Genomic DNA, 22578 nt, shown 5'->3' on the forward strand with positions numbered 1-22578 from the left:
ATTCTCCATTTCTTTTTCTTAGAGAGAGACAGAGACAGACAGACTGACAGACAGAACCTGTTAGGTCTCAGAAACCCAGGACTAATCACGAATAGCAAATTAATTGTACCAAGTGGACTTTCACAGGGAGTTAGTTATTCCACATAAAGTAATGGCATATCGTGGCACATGCTATAATCCTGGAGCTAGGAAAACTGAAGCAGGACTGCAAAGCAAGACCCTGTTTCAAAACAACAGACGCAAGAAAGAATCTAAAAACAAGTTTTTAAAAAAAAAGTGATGTCTAATCTGCAGATTAAAGCACAAAGCAGAAAATGGCGGATGTGAGATCCTTCCGTGCTAGGAATGTCTGACCACGAGACAGAAGAACACCATTTATGCGATGTGTGTTTTGCCTGCACACATGAACACACTCCACAGGAGTGTCTGGTGCCCTTGGAGGTAGGAGGGGGGTGTCAGATCCCCTGGTGCCCTGAGTCGCAGACGTTAGTGAGCCATCATGTGGGTGCTAGGGCCCAAGGCAGAGTCCCCCAAAGAACAGCCAGGGTTTTGTTTTGGTTTGTTTTGATTTTTTGAGACAGAGTTTCTCTGTGTAGCCTTGGCTGTCCTGGAACTCGCTTTGCAGACCAGGCTGGCCTCGAACTCACAGAGATCTGCGAGCCTCTGCCTCCCAAGTACTGGGATTAAATATGTGCACGCCACCACACCCAGCCAGCCAGGGTTCTTAATTGCTGAGCCTGGTCTATAGCCCCACTTTTTTTTTCTCAATTAAAAAACGAAACAAACACCAACCTGAAAATGGGACCACACCATTAATAATCAAAGCACTCGCTGGGCGTGGGCGCATGCCTTTAGTCCCAGCACTCTGGGAGGCAGAGGCAGGCGGATGTTGTGAGTTTGCAGCCAGCCTCATCTACCCAGTGAGTCCAGGACAGGCAAAGCTACACAGAGAAACTCTGTCTCCAAAACAAACAAACAAACAAAAATCATCAAAGCACTCAGGAGACAGAACCAGGACAACCATGAGTTAGAGACCTATATGGGCTACTAGGTAAGATACTGTCATTAACAAATGAATGAATGAATGAATGAATGAATACCCAATCTTCTATGACCTTCATGTAGCTATAATAACTTTAAATATTGTTAGTTATTATAATGGATTGGCTAAAAGACAGCCACATGGCATTGAGAGCTACTTTTAAAAATTCACACATTCAAAACAATCTCAGAGAAAAACAAGATTCCTAGACAAGCGTGTAGGATACACCGCATAAAGCTGCAGAAGCCGAACGCCACGGTTACTGAAGAGGGGAAGGTACAATTAGCAAGCCTTGGCTTAACAATAGTGGCACAGCAGTTCCACTGAAGCCTCAGTTGTCTCAGCTGCCAGGATCAGCCTCTGCTCAGCCATCCTAAAAACATTACCCTGTTAGTCAAATGCCAGGAACCTCGCTGGGCATGGTAGCACAAGCCTGTAACCCCAGCACTCGGGGAGGCAGAGGCAGAGGGATCTCTATGAGTTTGAGGCCAGCCTGGTCTAAGTCCAGGACAGCCAAGGTAACACAGAGAAGCCCTGCTTCAAACCCTCCCCGCAGGAAAGCCAGGGACCTAAGCTAAAGTTGAAGGACTAGACAAAAGGTATCCCACAGTTAAAATCTGATCAGGGCACATGATATACATTGCTCCTTTTTATAGATTAGTTAAAACTGATAAAAGTCGCCTAAATTAGGGTGCATAATCTTCACTAAGTACTTTCAATGAGAACACACACAGTACAACTGGGAAAGGGAAAAAAGAAAAAAAAAAAAAGGAAGTGGTCAGCAGGAGGATACAAAGACCACATAGGAAACAGAAGTAATCTCCACGGAAATGGGTGACAACTGTGGAAATGACGCAATCCTTCAAACAGCAGAGGAAGCTGCTGATAGCACAGTGCCTTCTTATTTTACATTCCCAGCTAGTACAATGTTTAACACACAGTAGGTACAAAATAATAACAGTTCCTGAGCTGACAAGATGGCTCAGGAGGTAAAGGTACTTGCTGCCAAGTCTGATGACCTGAGCTTGATTCCCAGAACCCACACTGTGGAAGGAGAAACTGATTCCTAAACGTTGTACTCTGACCTCCAGAAAGGCACAAGGCATGTCCACACACATGTGCATGCACCGCCATCCCCCAACACAGTATTGAATTTAAGTCTGTAGTGTCAACAGCATTTTCTTAATATATCTCATAGGAACAATTTAACTTTCCCACGCAGTGTCTTTCTTCTCTGTGTCAAGTTTACTAAAGATTCAAATCAGCCAGGCAAGGTGGCCCACGCCTTTAATCCCAGCACTCCAGGAGGCAGAGGCTGGCAGATCACTGTGAGTTCAAGGCCAGTCTGGTCTACAAAGCAAGTCCAGAACAGTCAAGGCTACACAGAGAGAACCTGTCTCAAAAAACAAACAAACAAAAAAAGCTAGGAGACTCCATAAATTCAACTGTTCCAGAGAACTTAGCTATACAATTACTCTACAACTGTTAAGGACCCAGGGCAAAGCTCTGGAAACAGCAATACTAAAACATGACAAAAACCATGATTACAAACAAGCAAGCAAGCAAACATCCTTGAATCCTAGACATGTCAATCCCAGTCAATATTTTAGAATAAGTATACTTTTAATTTTTAATATATATTATTTTTCCATTAATCTCTTATTGCTGAGAAGCAGTCTGCAGTCAGGGTTGGTCTGTAGTCAAGGAGGGCCTTGAACTTCTGATCTCCACCATCCGCAGGCCTGTGATAGATACTATATGTCTGGTTTATGTGGGGATGAAACCCAGGAACTTGTGTGAATAACGCAATCAGTTTACACCAACTGAGCTATATTCCTAACCTGTGTCTGTGTGTAAGAGGGGTGGGAAAGGGGGGAGGAGAGGAAAGGAGGGAGGGAAGGAGGGAAGGGGAGGGGAAAGGAACAGACAGACAGACAGACAGAGTGATTGATTCTTATTTTATACCCAGGCTGGCTTTAAACTCATTATCTTCCTGCCTCTCAGACTCTAGAATGCTGAGATCCAAATGTGTCACCATAATCAGCTACACACACACACACACACACACACACACACACACACACACACACCACGTTCTGTGTGTTTTGGGGGCAGGACATGCATGTGTGTGCATGCTCTAGAGACCAGCGGTTAATTTTGGATGTCTTCTTTTATCTTTCTCTACCCTTTTGAAGGTATGTATGTGTGTATGTGTTGGGTTGTCAAGGTGCCCTGGAGGCCTGAAACGGTTGTTGGGTGCCTTGAATCAGGGGTTACTGGCATTTGTGACACCTGACATGAGTGCTGGGTACTGTGCTCCCATCCTCTGCCAGGCCAGAAGGGGCTTTGAACACCTGATACCTCTTTAGCCCGTTTACCTTGCTGTTTGAAGCAGGGTCTCTCACTGAGCCTGGAAATTACTAATTCAGCTAGATGAACTGTCCAGCAAGCCAACAGAACTCTCTCACATCTGGCTCCCCAGCACTGGGACTACAGGCAAGTGCTGTGAGGGTATTAGGACCCAAACTCAGGAACTCAGGCTTGACTAAAGCTCCCCTCCCAGACCCTATAGATGTAGCGACTCCTCAAAGACAATATGGGTTTGTCAACATCCCCATTACCTATCTGAGTTATCATTAAAGAAACATATTAAGTATGTGATATCCATTCAACAGTAAGCAACATTCAACATGTCTTAAATAAACATGTATCAGAGATGGGGCTATAACTCAGTACTTGCCTAGTGCAGCCATTGTTGTTGTTGTTGTTGTTGTTGTTGTTATATGAGGTTTATTAAATGAGCATGGGGAGAAAAAGAAAAGGGAGAGAGGGATACCCCAGAGGGAGACAGAGACAGAGAGAGGAAGAGTAAAAGGAGTAGAGAGTAGACAGAGGGAGGAGAGGGAGGGAGTAGTGCTGCAGCCCTGGTTTGATCCCCAGAACCAAACAGTGCTTAAGACACTGTGCTGGGGGCTGGAGAGATGGCTCAGAGGTTAAGAGCACTGCCTGTTCTTCCAAAGGTCCTGAGTTCAATTCCCAGCAACTACATGGTGGCTCACAACCATCTATAATGAGATCTAGTACCCTCTTCTGGCATGCGGGCATACATGCAGGCAAAACACTGTATACTTAATAAAATAATTAAAACAAACAGAAAAGACACTGTGCTTCATGTAGGCTAGGTACCTGCCCTGGAATCCACGCTAAAGAGACTCGTAAAGGAAACACTCCCATCTTACAGGTGGCTAGTCCACAGCCACGGCCATTCTGTAGCTCACTCTAACGTCCAAGTCCTGCTCTTCCTCCCCACCGCATCACACGACTGCCCCACAGAACAGGCTGCTGCTCTCTCACACGGTATTTTGTTATCTACATCTGACAGCATCTGACAAAGCATCCCATGACAGTCTGTATGGGCAAGGCTAATGCACTGGGTTAGGAGAGCACCGAAGCTGAATAATTGGCAAAGCTGCACTAAGCTAAAGGATTTGTGACTACTGTATGTAGTAGCCCATAAAGGAAAACTCCATTAGCAACTGTTTCCCCTCAAGAAGAGGAGGGGCATCATGGGGGGTGGGGGGAGCGGACACCCAGTCCAAAGACACTGCAGGGCTAAAGACAAACTGATCTCTGGCCATGGAGCCCCAGAGTGCACTGGAGTTTTGCATTTGGCCCCCTTCCTCTGTCTTTTCAAAGACTTTCAATATTAACTGAGGAGAACACTGAAGATAATACGAAAGCCTCAAGTGAGAACATTTCAAACCAGCTAACACAGCAGTAGGTTCTACATCTCATTCTTTGCAGAACCCAGCAAAGAACCCTGGCCTAAAAGGGCCCAAATAATTTTTTTGGCAGGGGGATTAAATTGAGTCTTAAAAGGATATTAACAATTCATCTGTGTCTGCTTCCTGGCTGTACATGCAATGTGACCAGCTACCTCCTCAAGTTCCTGTCACCATGTCCCCTGCCATGACTGTTTCACCAAACTATGGACTAAAACCTTTCCATCCTTAAAAAATGGTAAAATAAGGGCTGGCGAGATGGCTCAGAAGTTAAGAGCACTGGATGCTCTTCCAAAAGTCCTGAGTTCAATTCCTGGCAACCACATGGTGGCTCACAACCATCCATAACGAGATCTGGTGTCCTCTTCTGGCCTGCATGGATTACATGCAGGTGCAGGTAGAACGCTGTATACATAATAAATAAAATCTTTCTAAAAAACAGTAAAATAAAAGTGGCAGGCTTTTACCAAGAAGAGACTTGATACCCTATGAGCATATACAGGGGGAGGAAATCCCCCTCAAAACAGTCATAGAGGAGGGGAATAAGGGGAAAATGGGAGGGAGGGAAGAATGGGAGGAGACAATGGATGGGATAACCATTGAGATGTAACAAGAATAAATTAATAAAAGAAAAGAAAAGAAAAGAAAAGTGGCAGGCTTTAACACCAGTGGAAACCAAAGCCAACTTTAACAGGTAAGCACACTGGAGAATAATGCTTTATAACAAAGTCATAGAGAATATAAAGGCTATATGCTTTTCTTGAAGCAACTAAGATAAAGATACTTAGTTGGCAGCAAATCCAGTATTAACCAATGTCACAAGTAGCCCAGAAACTCACGGAATCTTTTCTGCTTCCGTGTCAGAAAAAGAAGGGGGAAGTGACAACCTGTACCTCTCTGTTCGGTCCAAGCCAGCCTGGAATCCCTCTTTTCTACAGCTCAAAGCATGCCACTTTAAGAGAAGGAGGACATCAGCAGGGCACGAGGGAGGACACCTGCAATTCCAGCTACTCTGGAGACTGAGGCAGAAGGATCATGAGTTTCAGATCAGTTAAGCAACAGTGAAAGTCGTGTCAGAAAGAAAGAAAGGGAAACAAAGGCAAGAGGATGACTTCTGAGTGCCCGGCTATCAGAACAGTGTGAGAATGGATGTTAACTGCCACCAGAGACCCAATTAAAGGACGGGAGCTATTTACCTAAGACAAGACTCTAGAGGTCTTGAAAGCCATCTCAACTATCTCAAGGAATCGCATATCCAAGTTTCAGAGGGCAGAACAAAGACTAAAACAGATTCTGGCTCTACAAAGAGAAAAACTTGTTTGACACTAGACATAAAACGACCTGGGAAACCTCCAGGCATAGTAAGCTTTCTATTTTCAATGGTGTCAGTTCATTCCACCTCCAAATGAACCCAGTGCCTTTGGCTTGTTAGCAAGCTCTCTACCACTCAGCTTTAGGCCCAGTTTGTGGCTTGTAAGATGTTTAAAATGAAAAGAAAAAAAAAAGTGGCTCAACAACGGCTGAGAACAGCGAGCTGCTCACTACCTATGGTTCTGGTCAGTCCTGAAATTTTTTGTTTCACATACACTTTTTAATAAAAACACAGTGTTTTAAAGAGCGCTTTAAATACACAGCACTTTAAGACGGTAAGTCGGTTGTTAGGTATTCCCCTACCACCTTCTAACGCACGATCTCCTGCTTTTGGAAGTTAAAACAACACAAGGTTGTCTCATAGATGATACAAATGACCCTTCTCTGGGAGGAAAGCACTGTGGAAAGCACTGAGGTGAGCTGCTACCCACGAGGAAGGAAGGAAAACGTTGTTTCCATGTGTTAGCATACAACAAAACTTTCCCTTCTGTAATGTAATGCAGACACTTTACAGTGAGTTATATAAAAACCCACAGGGATGCTACTGATGTTGAGATCCACAATAACTTCACCTTCCCTGTGGAGTTCAAAGTGGCTTCTTTCACATAGTTCAAAATCTTTCATAATGCCAAGTGCAGTGGTGCACACCTGTAAATGCCAGCACTTGGGAGGCAGAGACAGAGGCAGGTATGGATTTGAGGCCAGCCAGGTCTACAAGGCGGGACCAGGACAGCCAAGGCTGCACAGAGAAACCCTGTCTCTCGAAAAACCAAAACATCTTTCATCATTTTTAGCTCTGAATGTCTTAGAAATATATAATCTATGCACAATTTTTGTTGTTGTTTGTTTGAGGCAGGCTGTCCTGGAACTTGCTGTTCGGATCACGTTGGCCTTAAACTCACAGATATCTCTGCTTGCTCTGGCTCCTGAGTGCTGGGATTAAGGACATGTGCCACCACACAGGACTCCCAAGCGCAATTTTTAGGTTGAAGAGCTAAATTAATTTTTTTCAATTAAGATTTTAACTGCCATAACTTTCTCTTTTCTCTTACACTGTAGAACAAAGGAAAGTGTAAAACGAATTGTTTATTAATCTCTAGAGGCAGTGCACCACAACTGCTCAAAATCTAGTCAGGCCTGAGCATCGGCTCCATTGGGCCATTGACTTGGGCATCGTCCCCTGACATTCACTTCTCTAGATGCTATGCTTTATATAGAATTGAAAACAGAAGAGTAAAAATAAAACATGGACTCAGAACCGGAGCATCTTTGTAAACTCTACACTCAGTAGTTTAATAATAGCACCCAACATCAAATGTCACACCCATTAGATTATGCATTCCAGCGGTGTCTGTGTTCTAGCACACTTCACAATTACTAATTAAGACCTATTGTACAAGTCGGAGCAGTGTGCATTTCCACACTTACCTTGACAACCCTGTGTACTAGATATAGTCATGATGGCTACAGTAGCAGTAGAGACCTAGGGATACGCCGGTTTAAGGAATTTACCCACGGTCACAGGGCTATAGCAATAAATGGACGCAGGATATGAACCCACACAGCCAAGCTCAAGTCCACAAGCCTTTTCAGACTAACAGATACATTTCCTCTAACACCTGAAAACTAATTTTTTTTTTTTAAAGGAGAACAAGGAGACCACAGCTCCTTCAGTGGCCTGGTTTCACTTTCAATTACATTGTAACACTCTTTCCAACCTAACCGTAGAAGAAAGCCAGCCTTTCAGGACAGTAACGAAACGTGTAGCGGCTGTGCCTAGGTTTTCAGTCTGAAGACCAACCGCAGGCCTACTTGCAACATGATGTTTCAACATGGGTAGAACCTCAGAATTAGTGACCCGCACGTTAAGACTCCAGACGGCTGCAATGAAACTGCGTAACCGACAAGCGGTCGTTTCAAAAAAACCAAAAAACAAAAAAAAAAAAACCCTCCAACCATGGTTGTTCTACCACTCCTATTTACTTGAAAACAGGACAAAATGGAACTTGCATCAACACTTAGTCATCAGGACACTCTGAAGTTACAAACCACCTCGTTCGCAAATTCGAATCCGCAGCTAAGTTCCTACTTCTCAAAGGGGGGGTGGGGGGGTGGGGTTGTCGGGCTGACACTCCTGACCACAGAGTGCAAACACCTGGGGTGCCCCAGCGGAAGCGCATCAAAGGGGAAAACTAGCCCACAGACAGATGGGGGACTCCCGGACCTGCGCAGCGTCCACCGGGAACTGGGGGACTTTTCCGAGTCCTTCCCCTTACCCTTCTCCTTCCCGCAATCAGTCTTGACATCTACAGGCTGCCGGGAGCCAGCGTGTCCCCGAGGCGATTGGGAAAGGCACTGGGGAGGGAGGGAGGGAGGAGGGGGTGACAGGCCAAGAGGCAGAGCAGCGAGCGCAGGTCCCCAGCCCGGCTCCCCCGGGGTCTGCACCTGCAGGGTGGTGATGTGCTTGTCGTTGAACTTGTTCTCGCAGTAGCGCAGCACCAGCGACGTCTTCCCCACGCAGCCTTCCCCGAGGAGCACCACCTTGAAGGAGTAGGCTCGGCCCCCCGCCGCCGCCGCCCCGCCGCCGGCTGCAGCCATCCCGCCGCTGCCCGGCCGCCCGAGCCCAGCGCCGCGCCGAGCCCCGCACCGCCGCCGCCGCCGCCGCCGCCGCCGCGCCCGCTCCTCCCGGGCCCGGCTCTTCACGCTCCGCCGAGCCCGGTGCCCACCGCGTCCTCCGCGGGCGAGGCCTGAGAGGGCCGAGAAAGTCCCAGAAATGAAGGGCCCCGGCCACCACCACGTCAGGAACCCGAGGCCAGGGGAGAGCTGCCTCTCCTCCCTCTAATGGCGTCTCCTTCCTCCTACGTCACACTCCGCGTCACGTGCCCGGGGCGGGCGGGGGGCGGGGCGCGGGGAGGGGGCGGGGCCGGCGGCGGGCGGAGCCTGGGCCTGTTCCTGTGTGCACAGAGATGGGCTCGGTGCTCCGGGAAGCCTAGGGTGATGATGTGTGGAAGCCGACGCCGCTCAAGTGGGACAGAATACCTTGCCCGAGGAGTGTTCACCAAGGAGACAGCCTTCACACCAGGGGTCATCGCTCGGCCAGTCAGGCCAAGGTGCCCTTGAGTCTTTTTATGGGGATCTCAAATCTGGGCAATTGTACTTTGCAATTTGTCCACACGGCCAGGTCTTCCCTTTTTTCCAGGTCTCAGCTTAAACCGGAAAGGCATCCCTGACCACCCAGACCTTCCCACATCCTTCCATCCCTCCTACTCACTTCCTCACTAAGATATTTCCCAACAATGGGGTGCTTTCTTTATCAGCGATTACCACACTCGGTGGAATTCCTAGTAGGCTGTAGGTTTAAGGCCAAGGATTGCAGAAGGCTTAACCTAGCTCTGCTTCCAACCCTAAAAGCCAGGCTAAGAATGAATAGTGTTTCTTAAATCATTAAGCCCTGCTTCCCCCGGGATTTCTGTCTTCTATGATGGGTCTGGTTTATTTGATTGCTTATTTTTCTTCCTGTGCCTCCACTTTATTTCATAAGATACAACTTCCCAAGAAAGCAACTCGGTATTTCTGAAATTTTGTAATTTGGTGCCATTTAAGATATACTTTTATTTCATCAGACTTATTTTATATTTCAACTTAAAAAAAAATAAAAGGCGTGCCGGGCGTGGTGGCACTCGCCTTTAATCCCAGCACTCAGAAGGCAGAGGCAGGAGGGTCACTGTGAGTTCGAGGCCAGCCTGTTCTACAAAGCAAGTCCAGGACAGCCAAGGCTACGCAGGGAAACCCTGTCTCCAAAAAAACAAAACAACAACAACAAACAAACAAACAAAAAAGGCAGCCAATGTGTGACTACGCCCACTAATTGTCATTCTCTGTATTGCATTAGATAGAATATCTCTGTTCTCAGCTTACATTTTTAACCAAGGAAGTAAGACATGGGCAATTACGCACGAATACTTTTAACTTGAAGTGGTTCAGAATATTTGGCAAACATATTTGGTATGCCGAGTTAGCATACCAGAAAAGCTTTCCTGGAAAAAGCTGCCTTTTGTTAAGGGTATCTTAGGCCAAAAAGAAAGGCATGAAGTAGGAAGAAGCACACAACATTGAGCAATTAAAGTGTGACAAAAATTCAGACAAAAAAAAAAATCAGAGTCAGGAACATCACTTTTAAGTTCAAGGCCACCCTGTTTTGCGTTCTGAGTTCGAAGCTAGTTGGAGCTACATAGCAAGGCCCTGTTTCAATAATAATGATGATGACGAGAAGAAGAAGGAGGAGGAAGAGGAGGAAGAGGAAGAGGAGGAGAAGAAGAAAAGAAGTTACGATGATACTTACAAGGAATCAAGGAGTCAATTCAAAAATGGCCTTTAATCATGAACAGAATGCTATCGGGTCCTTTTACAAAATTACTCTGGCTGCAGTTAGAAAATTGCAGGAGGAAATTACTTATATCTATCTAGGATCAATCATCTATAAGATTGTCTTACAAATATTTTCATAAATGTGCCTGAGATCACATTATCTACCTTACTACTTCTGCTGGCTACAGTCTTAGGTCAGCTTGACGCACAAGCTAGAGTCCCCTGAAAGGAGGGGACCTCAATGGAGAAGATGCTGACTTACGATGCAGCGTTTTCTTTCTTTCTTTTTTTTTTTTCCAGTAAGATTTATTTATTTATTACATATACAGTGTTCTGCCTGCATACCAGAAGAGGGCACCAGATCTCATTATAGATGGTTGTGAGCCACCATGTGGTTGCTGGGAATTGAACTCAGGACCTCTTGAAGAGTAGACAGTGCTCTTAACCGCTGAGCCATCTCTCCAGCCCCAGCAGCATTTTCTTAATTCATGGGAGAGGGCCACCCCTGAGCTGGTGGCCCCAGTTTTTAGAAAAAAGCAAGCTGAACCAGCCAGGGCAAGCAGGCCAGTAAGCAGCACCCCTCCATGGCTCCTGCCTCCAGGCTTCTGCCCTGTTTGAGTTTCTGTCCTGACTTCCTCCAATGATAGACCATGATCTGGAAGGTACGAGCTGAATAAATCCTTTCCTCCCCAACTTGCTTTTTGGTCATGGTGTTTTGTCACACAAATAGAAACCCTAACTGACACACGGGGCTAGCACCATGTCTATCAAATATTTGCCTCCCTGAGCTCTGCAATGTAATGCTTTATTCATATGGACGAACTGAAGCAGATGAGGGAAGGCTCAGGCTATAAAAGACCCCATGTTTTGGACATAAATTTTCAGAAATTCTTTTGTACTTATGGGGTTTTGGTAGATGCAATTTTCTCAAATTGTTCTCTATTGGAAGCACCTAGTAAGAGTGATTAAAAACAGACAGTAATGGCAGTGGACGAACATGAACCCCAACAGGAATCAATATTTTCCTTCATTTGTGCAGTTGTTCAGCAACCTGTGTTCACTGCAAGACTGTGTTCCTTCCTTCCTGAGTCCATCCTGCAGTGTGGGAGGCAACAGGTAAGGAATTAGAATATGGTGGATGTGTTTAATATCAATCAGAATTACACATCCTTTCTTCTTTAAAAAATTTTTTTAATTTTATTATTTATTATTATTATTGTTGTGGTGGTGATGATGATGATGATGATGATGTACACAGTGCTCTGCCTGTATGTATGGCTGGAGAACAAGAGAGGGCATCAGATCAAATTATAGATGGCTGTGAGCCACCATGTGGTTGCTGGGCATTGAACTCAGGCCCCTTAACCCCAGGGCTATCTCTCCAGCCCCTTCCTTTCTTCTTCCAATCAGAATCAGGCACCAGTCTGCATCATCCCCTCCTGGGCAGCTCAGGAACCTACAGATTCTAGTCTATTTGAATCTTCTCAGAGGCTTCTTCCGGCTTACTGTTGCATCTCACTAGTAAAAACAATTAAGCTGCAAGTGTGAGCGCTGACCACCAGAGGGCACCAGCAGCTCAATAAAATTTAGCAAGGAAAGGCAAAACCCTTTTCAGATTGCCTTAGCACTGACAAGGTTCTTTAAGAATAAAAACAAAGAAACTGTCAAAGATCTTCCTCTGAGTTTTAGAAGACAAGAATATTCTCAGAAAAAAAGAGAATATTCTTAGAGACATGGGGATGGAAGGAGGAAGAAAATCCATTTCCTAAGCCATTTGTTTACCTCTAAGTTGACAGATGTTCTGAGAAAAGTATTTCTTCTCAAAGAAGGAATTTAACTCAACAGTAGAATTCTCAGATCTTACCAGTTTCTTCTAAAATATGTCAGGGACTAAAAAGAGGATAAGGGGCCGGACGTGGTGGCGCGCGCCTTTAATCCCAGCACTCGGGACGCAGAGGCAGGCGGATCGCTGTGAGTTTGAGGCCAGCCTGGTCTACAAAGTGAGTCCAGGACAACCAAGGCTACACAGAGAGACCCTGTCTCGAAAAACCAAAATAAATAAATAAATAAATAAATAAACAAATAAATAAAATAATAAAAAACAAAATAAAAAAAGGACAAAGTAAGATTCCAAAATGTTTGTTTTAAATGTGCCACTTTAAAAATCTATTTTCAGGGGCTTGGAAAAATGGTTCTGTGGCTAAAGGTCAGAGATTGGGCCCTTGGATTCTTGGAACCCACATGAGGTGGCTCATAACTGCTTGTAAATCCAGCTCAAGGCATCCAATGCCCCTGGCCTCCTTGGATCTCTTGGATCTCTCTCTCTCTCTCTCTCTCTCTCTCTCTCTCTCTCTCTCTCTCTCCCTCCCTCCCTCCCTCCCTCCCTCTCTCTCTCTCTCTCTTTCTGTGTGTTGTGTGTTCCCCTCCCTTCCTCTGTTTCCCCCCTCCCTCTCTTTTTGGTTTTTGGAGACAGGGTTTCTGTGTAACCTTGGCTGTCCTGGACTCACATCATAGACCAGGCTGGCCTCGAACTCACGGCAAACTGCCTGCCTCTGCCTCCCAAGTGCCAGGATTAAAGGCATGAGCCACCATGCCGGGCTCCCCCTCTCATTCTTGCTTTCACTTGGACACACTAAAGTAACTTAAATCGACTTTGAAGTAACCAGAGCATTAAACTGACCTAATTACTTAAGATGGAAACACTATATTGCCTATTGGGTGATTATTAGCAACACTGTTGCAAAGTGGGAGTTTCTAAATTACTGGAATCAGTTGAGAACTCAGTTTTACTGAGTCAGTCTGGAGCCTGTTGGAGGGCCATTTCCTGTCGTTAATACACTGTCTTTCACTTGCTTGGCTAGAGTTACACCAAGATATTTTATATTATTTGTGGCTATTGTGAAGGGTGTTGTTTCCCTAATTTCTTTTTTAGCCCGTTTATCATTTGTATAAAGGAAGGCTACTTAATTTTTTTTTTTGAGTTAATTTTGTATCCAGCCACTTTGCTGAAGGTGTTTATCAGCTGTAGGAGTCCTCTGGTAAACTGGGGGTGGGGGGTATTTCACTCATGTGTACTATCCTATCAGAGCTATACAGAGACCTGTTTAAACTGGTCCTGAATCACTACGGTGATGGGTACTCGTTGGCAACTTGACAAATCTAGACCAGCATAGGAGACAAATCTCTGGGCATGTCTGTGAGGAGATTTCTAGCCTGGATTTCCAGGGGAGGGACGATCCACCCTAAGTGTGGGGCACCATTACTTGTGCTGGGGTCGGACACTGGCTAGAAAGGACAAAGGGAGCTGAGGGGATAGTTTTTGTCTCGCTCGACTTCCGCACAGCGGACACAATGTGACCAGCTGCCTCTTGCATCTGGTGCTGTGACTTCTCCACAGTGACGGCTTGTGTTCTCTATGGATTAAATAAACCCTCCCGTACATTGTTCTTGTCATTTATTTTTGTCATAGCAATGAGAAAAGTGACTAATAAACTTTCCATTCCAGGACTGGGGTCCTAGACTGAATGACAAGGAAAAGGGTCCTCGGGCAAGACTGTCCCCCTCGCTCTGGTTCCTGGCTGGAGACTCCGTGTGCCCAGGTGCCTCACGCTCCTGCAGCTAGACCTCGCCATGATGGACTAACGCTTCAGCTTCAGACAAAAATAAGCCCTTCCTCACGGAAGTTGCTCTCATCACAAATTCTGTTGCAGCAAACAAGGACGGACTTGTCAGGGCTTTTCTCAGTATACTTCTTTTGTGTGTGTGTGTGTGTGTGTGTGTGTGTGTACAGATGCTAATTTCCTTTTGCATTCTCTTGATTTGGTTAGTCTGGTTGGAGTGTCTAGTCAATTTTTTTTCTAGGAATCATTTTTTTCTCCATCATTTTTCAATTCTTTATTAATTTTCACCATTTGTTACTTCTTGTCTTTTGCTTGTTTGAGGTTTCGTTAGCTCTTCTTTTTTCAATTTCTTAAGAAAATAATCCTAAAGCTGGGTGTGGTGGTGCATGCCTTTAATCCCAGCACTTGGGAGGCAGAGGCAGGTGGATCTTTGTGAGTTCAAAGCCAGACAGGTCTACAAAGCAAGTCCAGGACAACCAGCACTACAAGAGAAATCCTGTCTTGAAAAACAAAAAACAAATAAAAAAATCAGAATCAAGGACGAGCAAGATGGCCTCCATGGTTGTAGTGCACCCCTCCCACATCAAATCCAAAACAGAATCAAAAAAAAAAAAAAGAAAGAAAGAAAGAAAAAAGAAGAAGAAGAAAAAAAGGAAAACCTAGTTTACCGATTTAAGATCTCAATGTTTTGCTGGCTATATGTATTTACTGTCACAGACGTCACATCCATCTAAGCGCTCATAATTTTGGCATCATGCATTTTCGTTTTCATTTACTTTGTGAGACATCTTCTGTTGTCATCCACCTACAGGTTGCTGTAGAGAGCGGTGTTAACACTGCTTCCTTTCTGCAGCCCAAAGAGTTACATCCTAATTCCAGAAAGCTGTGAATTCCGGATTACACAGTAGAGGGGAATTCAAGTGCAGATGGGACTAAGGCTCCTGATGGCTGGATCTCATTTATTTATTTATTTATTTATTTATTTTGTTTTTTTTTTTTTGTTTTTTTTTTCGAGACAGCGTTTCTCTGTGTATCCTTGACTGTCCTGGACTCGCTTTGTAGACCAGGCTGGCCTTGAACTCACAGCGATCTGCCTGCCTCTGCCTCCCGAGTGCTGGGATTAAAGGCGTGCGCCATCACTGCCTGCCTCATGGCTGCATCTTTTTTTTTTTTTTTTTTTTCTCATGGCTGCATCTTACAATAGAGATATTATTCAGGAGGGTCCAGTGTAGTAAGCATGAGGGTGCGTAGGGGAGGCTGAGAGAGGCAGTGATGTCAGGGGGCAGTGTGGTCCACAGGCACCAGCCAGCGCAAAGATACAGGAAAGGAGCCATGAAACAAAGAATGTGGGCAATCCCTCGGAGCTGGAAAAGGGTGTGTCTGTGGGTTGACCAGACTGGTGTGCGGCCTTCCTATACGGCAGCTTCAGCCAGGAAAGCCCGTGGCGACTCTCTTAGGGAGCTGTAAGACAGCAAATCTGTATTTCAGGCCATGAAAACAACGGTCTTCATTACAGCAGCAGAAGCGGGCCTAGGTAAGAGGTTTGTCTGCTTGATGCATGCTAAACCCTAACACCTGAGCCGGACCCTCGTCATCTCCTGTAGTACCTTTTTCGTTCTGTAGGCATCAAAAACAGTTTGCTAAATCATTAAGTAATTGAAAGCCATTTACCAATAACTGATATTACTTGTTGTTTCTTTAGAAGAATACTTTTTTCCCCCTGAGACAGGGTCTCTCTGGGTAGCCTTGGCTGTCCTGGACTCCCTTTGTAGACCAGGCTGGCCTCGAACTCACAGAGATCTGCCTGCCTCTGGGTTTAAAGCCTGCAATACCACTGCCTGGCCCAATAATTTTTTTTTTAAGTGACATTTTTCTCATGAGAAACTATGCAGGCCATAACACAGTAGAGTAAGATTTTAAAGTGATGAACAACTATTCAGTTTGTAGATTCTTGTGAGATCGTCCTGGGGGCGTTCCCTGCCCCCGGAAGCTGGCCTGCATGGAGGAAGGCAGATGAGCACTGGCACAGGTTCACTCGCTGCTCTTTGTTTTCTGACCATGGATACAGTGTAACCGGCTGCATCCGGCTCCTGCCGCCTCGACTGCCCAGCGTGAACTGTGAGCCAGAAAAGACCCTTTCTCCCTTAAGTTGCTTTCATCAGAATATTTCCTCGGCTGCAACAGAAGAAAAAGAAAAGAAACTAAGACAGTTCTCTACTGTGGAAAAATGTCTTTCAAAAATTAAGCCAGGTATATGCCTATAATCCTAGTACTTAAGATTCAGACCATCCTGGCAAGACTCTGCCATGATAAGAGAAAAGAACAGAAAAAGGAAAGAGACAGGGAGATAGAGACAAAGAGACTACCACGTTTCTAATGTTACAGACGCAGATATAATTCACAGCAATTATACTTGTTCCTCCCACGGGGAGGGCTGTTTCAGGCAGGAGAAATGAAAAAATTCTTTAAATTTTAAAAAATTCTTTAAATTTTTACCTAAGACTCACTTCATTTGTAATTAATTTTTTAAAAGATTTATTATTTATACAGTACTCTGCCCCCATGTATACGTGCATGCCAGAAGAGGGCACCAGATCTCATTATAGATGGTTGTGAGGCACCATGTTGTTGCTGGGACTTGAACTCAGGACCTTTGGAAGAACAGACAGTGCTCCTAACCTCTGAGCTATGTCTTCAGCCCCCATTTTTAATTATGTATCTGTGTTTGGATCCAGAAAGGAGGGCGTGAGAACCACTGGAGTTGCTGTTGCAGATGGTGGAACCACCTGACCTGGGTGCTGAGAACCAGACTCAGATCCTCTGGAAAGGCAGAAGACACCCTGAGCCATCTCTCCAGCCTTAGAAACTTTTTTAAATGATACAAATTAGCACTAACTCAAAAAGAAAATATGAAGTTGGGCATGGTGGCGCAGGCCTTTAATTCCAGCACTCAGGAGGCAGAGGCAGTAGATATCTATGAATTTGAGGCCAGCCTGGTCTACAAAGCAAGTATGGGACAGCCAAGGCTACACAAAGAAACCCTGTCTTGGAAAAAAAAACAAAAAGAAAAAGAAAATATGAGTGGCCTTATAGCAGATAAATAAAATTGAGTTATACTTTGTAAACTCTAAACAAAGAAAATTTATGGCCCACCCCACATTGCTTCACTGGTGAAATTTTATCAAAATCCTGAAGAAAAGAGTAATAACAGTTTCACACAGTGGAAGGAGAGAACCATTTCTGCAGCTTGTCCTCTGTCCTCCACATGGATACAAACACAGAGACATGAACAGAAATAAACAGGTCTTGTTAAAATATCAGAAACAGGGACCTGGAGAAATGGCTCAGTATGTAAAAATGTGCGCCATGACGTTCTGATGGCCTGAATTCAATCCCTGGAATCGTAGTGGAAAATGGACAGACTCTGGGAAAGTTGTCTTTGCTCTCCACAGCCGCACTGGAGCACGGCTCTCTCCTCTCCCTCTCCTACCACCCCACTACCCCCAACACACACACACACACACACACACACACACACACACACACACGCACACACATACCACAAATAATAAAAACTGAAATATATTTAGGACTGGGACCATGGCTCACCTGCTAGAGTATTTGCTGTTCTTCAGAGGATTTGGATTCTCAGCATCCTTACGGTGGCTCACAACCATCCATTACTCTCGTTCCAGGGGATCTGACCCTTCTAATCTTTGTAGACACCAGAAACGGACATGTGTACATGCAAAAATATGCACACACATAAAATAAATCTAATGCACACATACACACACACACACACACACACACACACACACACACACACGACGATATTACAACGATAAGGTGGTGGTGGTGTGACAGAGGAATAGCCGAGCGATCAACATCTATAATGCGCTTAGTAGTGGGAAACACTGTCAACAGCACCGGAAATGGCTTAAAGCCCTTCCCCAAGCCCCCAACCCCGCCCCACTGCCCCCCACAGCACTATGGGTCATCGTGTTCCCCCCAAACTTCCAAAAGCCAGTGGCTTCATTTTTTCTTCATTTATCTTGACGGAAGGACAGTGCTGTGGCCTCCTGCGGTGGTTTGGAGATATTGGTCCCATCCTTGAATGCCCTATTCCTTTCAGGACAGCAAAATGTTCTGTTCTGTCCTTCCTGGGTGTTGCCCATTCCTGTCCCTAGATCTGAGGCCTCCTTTTCAGTGCAGGCTCACATTGTGCCACGGCTTCCTCTCAGATGCTGGGGCAGCCTTGCTCCGCGGTTCACTCTGTTGCCGCAGTCCCCGTAAGCAGAACCGAATCTGCGCAGGTCACAGGGGCATTAGCTATGGTCAGCTTGTCACTCTTGCTTTCCCATCAAATACCCTCAGGCTATTAGTCCCTGGTATCCCCCACCCTGCAATAACCCAGCCTTTCCGCTTCACCCAGATGCCAGGGTTCTGTCCGATCACACTCTGCTTTTTGCACCAGTTTTAGGAAGCAGATCACTAATAACCAATGGGGTGGGGGTGGGGCTCCCTGGGGGGTGGGGATAACAAAGATCGAAACTATGTAACCACTTCAAACAGCATTCGGCAACCTCTGACCACCACACCCGTGCCTACAGCTTTATCAATGACCTTAGTCTGGGGAGAGAACACACCAAAAGGTGGAGTTTTAAGCAGATTGCCTTCCTTACTGATAAGCAGGAAAGCCTAGGATGTACTATGGAAAGGTTTCTCTGTGATTCAGAAAATGCCTGGGGCAAACGGAGTCTCACACGAATCCCAGCTGGGCTCCCACTGGGGAGCCCTGAAAGGAAGCCAGCTTTGTGGTAGACTTCTCTGGGCAGTATGACTCACTGAGTAACATTCTGAGGGACATCATGTTTTCGGAGAAAAGAGGAACAAAAATAGGCTGTTCTGGAAAGTTCCTCGGAAGCCACAACAGAGATCAAGTTCTCAATTTGGCTATCACGACATTTAGCTTAGGATTTAATGTCTTTTACATTTCTAGTTATTTGTCTTTATAGGACTTGAATTTTATTAAAATTTTAATTAAAGATCTTCAAGTTATTCTCACTGCGGTAAGATTATCTTGTTCATGGTTTTTCTTTCTGCTCCTACTATACAGACCGTCTTCAATTATTGGGGTTTTTGTTTTGTTTTGCTTGTTTTTGGTTTTTACCTTATTAGGACTCAGGTCTGGTGTGTGTGTGTGTGTGTGTGTGTGTGTGTGTGTGTGTGTGTGTGTGTGTAGTTTTTTTTTTTTTCTGAAGGCCACGAACAGTGCAGTAAGTTTTTCCTACAGTTGCACTAGCCATGGTGAAAGTGGGAAGGCTGGGACTTTTCTCCTGACATCAGGATCAAAGGGTTTGCAATGGGCCCTGTGAGAATTGAGACTTTGGCGCCCGATCTCCAGAGTTTAAATACCAGCTCTTCTGTTCCCCAGTGGTATAGCCTTGGGCAAACTAGTTAAACTCTGCACCTCAGTTCCCTCACCGTTGCACGGATTCTTTTGTTTGTTTTGTTTTTCGAAACAGGGTTTCTCTGTGTAGCCTTGGCTGTCCTGGACTCCCTTTGTAGACCAGGCTGGCCTTGAACTCACAGAGACCCCACCTGCCTCTGCCTCCCGAGTGCTGGCATTAAAGGTGTGTGCCATCACGTCCTGCTCTTGTGGGGTTTTATATTAATTACATGTTTGGGAAGCTCTAAGAACACTTATCAGGAAGGATATTTGCTTCATAAATTTCCCTCCTAAAAATGGAAGGCTGGGGGCTGGAGAGATGGCTCGGTGGTTAAGAGCACTGGCTGTTCTTTCAGAGGCCCTGAGTTCAATTCCCGGCACCCACATGGTGGCTCACAAGCATCTGTAATGAGATTTGATGCCCTCTTCTGCTGTGCAGGCTGAACACTGTATACATAATAAATAAATAAATCTTTTGTAAAAAGTGGAAGTATTGCCAGGCATGGCGATGCACGCCTTTAATCCCAGCACTCCAGAGGCAGAGGCAGGGAGATCTCTACGAGTTTGAGACCAGCCTGGTCTACAAAGCGAATCCAGTACAGTCAGGACTACAAGAGAAACCCTGGCTTGAAAACAGAAAACAAAGTCTGTGTATTGGTTACTGTCTGTTACATCTGGAGTCCACCTTTCCATTCTCCCGCAGCACAGCTGCCCACCTGGCTCTGTCTTCATAAAGCATCTTGCCTCCTGATATTCAACCAGTGAGGGCGAACATCTCACAGTAGAAAGAAGGTAGTAAGAGTTCAAAACTCAAAGCCGGGCATGGTGGTGTGTTGCAGTCATTTTACCAGTATGGCCTAATAATGCTTCTTATTAGGCCTATAATTATTATTACAGCAGTATTTTCTAACCCGCTAGCAATTAATCAAGACACAGACACTTGTTATATTTTAAAATCGCCTTAGTTAACCTGGGGCAGGGCAGATATTAACCCCCTAAATTACTTCCCATAGTGAGGCAGGTATCTCATGCCATCTGCTTCTAATAATTTCTATCAAGCTACCTCTCATCCATAATCCCAAACACTTGCTAACTGTCATCATCTGGGCCAAGTCTCCATCCCTGCCGGCCATGTGCTTCTCCACCTGACCCATGGTGCAGCCTCTTCCTCTCTCCTCCTCTGGTCTCCCTCTTCTCCTCCCCAAGCCCTGGACCCTCAGCCATGCCTACCCCATTCGCCCTGCCCAGGTGTGATGGCCTTTTATAGGTCAAACAGGTTAGGCTCTTAGGCAAGGTACAATGTGGGGCACAGAGACAGCAAGCAGTAACTAGCATCAGAATACATCAGGCCAACCTCCAACAGTGGCACATGCCTATAATCCTAGCAGCGGCAAGTGGATCTCTGAGTTGGAGGGCAGCCTGGTCTACAAAGCAAGTCCACCCGACAGCCAGGGCTACACAGAGAAACCCTGTCTCGAACAACAACAACGAGTTCAAAACTCCCTCGGCAGTCCTGAAGGCCATTGCGTCAACCCCACCCTACACAGGATTCTGTGTTTGCAGGCTGGCCCTGGGGTGCATTAGCCACAGCCCTTTCACTTCCTCAGCAGGCTTGTTCTGCAGAACAGAGAGCAAAGAAGATAGATCAGAGGGGAGCTTCATCTCACATTCAAGGAAGTGGATAAAAGCTTCCTGGAAGTTTCTCTTGCTCTGAGAAAGACCTGGAAGTTCTGACAACCAAGTACAGCTCACCGGGGTCTGGGGCCTTGCCTCCTGGGGCCCTTGCCTCTGAGCGCACCTTCTCTCCTGCTCCCTAGACCCCGACAGGACAGGGATCTTCACTTCAGCATCCTACAAAAAGAATCGGGCCCCACCGTGGTTCTTTTACAATAACTCCACACCTATGTGTTAGTCACTTTGCTGTTACCGTGATAAAATGCGAGATCAAGGCAACTCATGGGAAAAAAGAGTTTATTTATTTCACTTAGGTTTCAAGGGATAAGAATTTGTCATGAGCCGGGCGTGGTGGTGCACATTTTTAATCCCAGCATTCGGGAGACAGAGGCAGGCAGATCACTGTGAGTTCGAGGCCAGCTTGGTATGCAAAGTCATTCCAGGACAGCCAAGGCTACACAGAGAAACCCTGTCATGAAAAAACATGACAAAACAAAACAAAACAAAAGAATCTGTCGTGGTGGGAAGGCATGGCAGTGAACTGCAGGTTTTGCTGCAGGAACTCCCTCACACCTTGAGCCACAAACACAAAGCAGAGAGAGAGAGAGAGCCCCCTGTAGGCACAATTTTCTTAACAATTATATTTTATTATAAACTTATTAACTGAGTGTACCTTCCTTATAACACGACTAACTTAAACAAAAGGAAAAGGAGATTAAAGAACACAATAATGAAACCTTAAGGATATCAGTTCCAAGGAACTGGAGTAGTTAGCAGGATTTCTTCTCCAGGAACCTATCTCAACCATAACCTCAGCCAGAGTCTGGAGCCCCGAAGCCTTCCCTCGAGTAGTTCTCTCTAGGAGCGTCTCGAAGTGGAGCCATGAACAGTCAAAACCATCTCCAGTGTCCAGAACAGTAGCCTCTGCTTGCTGTTTGGGCTCCTATATATAGCTCCCCCCCCCCCCCCCCCCGCAGAGACTGGTCAGAGGTTTTGGTCATGGGTTTTCTTCAGCTGGCAACAATCAAGCTCCCCCGCACAAGGTGGTCTTTCGCTACCACACCCGGCTCAAGGTGACACCTCTTAAACCTCCCCAACAGCACCACCAATTGGGGACAGGGTGTTCAAATCCCAGAGCCTATGGAGGGGCAGTCCCATTCAAACCATCCTAACCAATCACAGGGTTTCTATCACAGCATGGAGTTAATTGTTAATCCCTAGTAATTTACAAACTTCATTAATTTTTCTCTTCTTTTTGTGTTTCAATGC

General features: G+C 45.7%; 1 protein-coding gene across 1 annotated transcript in view; it reads right to left on the reverse strand.

Annotated features, from left to right (window-relative positions):
* Nucleotides 1-9070, reverse strand: part of RAB21 (RAB21, member RAS oncogene family) — a 32083-nt gene extending 23013 nt beyond the window's left edge. The window contains exon 1 of the mRNA XM_084795161.1: nucleotides 8641-9070. Within this exon, the coding sequence (XP_084651287.1) occupies nucleotides 8641-8793 (153 nt within the window). The 5' untranslated portion in view covers nucleotides 8794-9070. The remainder of the gene's footprint in view (nucleotides 1-8640) is intronic.
* Between the last annotated feature and the right edge of the window lie 13508 nt (nucleotides 9071-22578).

This window comes from Acomys minous (genome assembly GCF_964271855.1).
Source record: "Acomys minous genome assembly, chromosome: 9".
In the NCBI taxonomy this organism is placed as follows: domain Eukaryota; kingdom Metazoa; phylum Chordata; class Mammalia; order Rodentia; family Muridae; genus Acomys; species Acomys minous.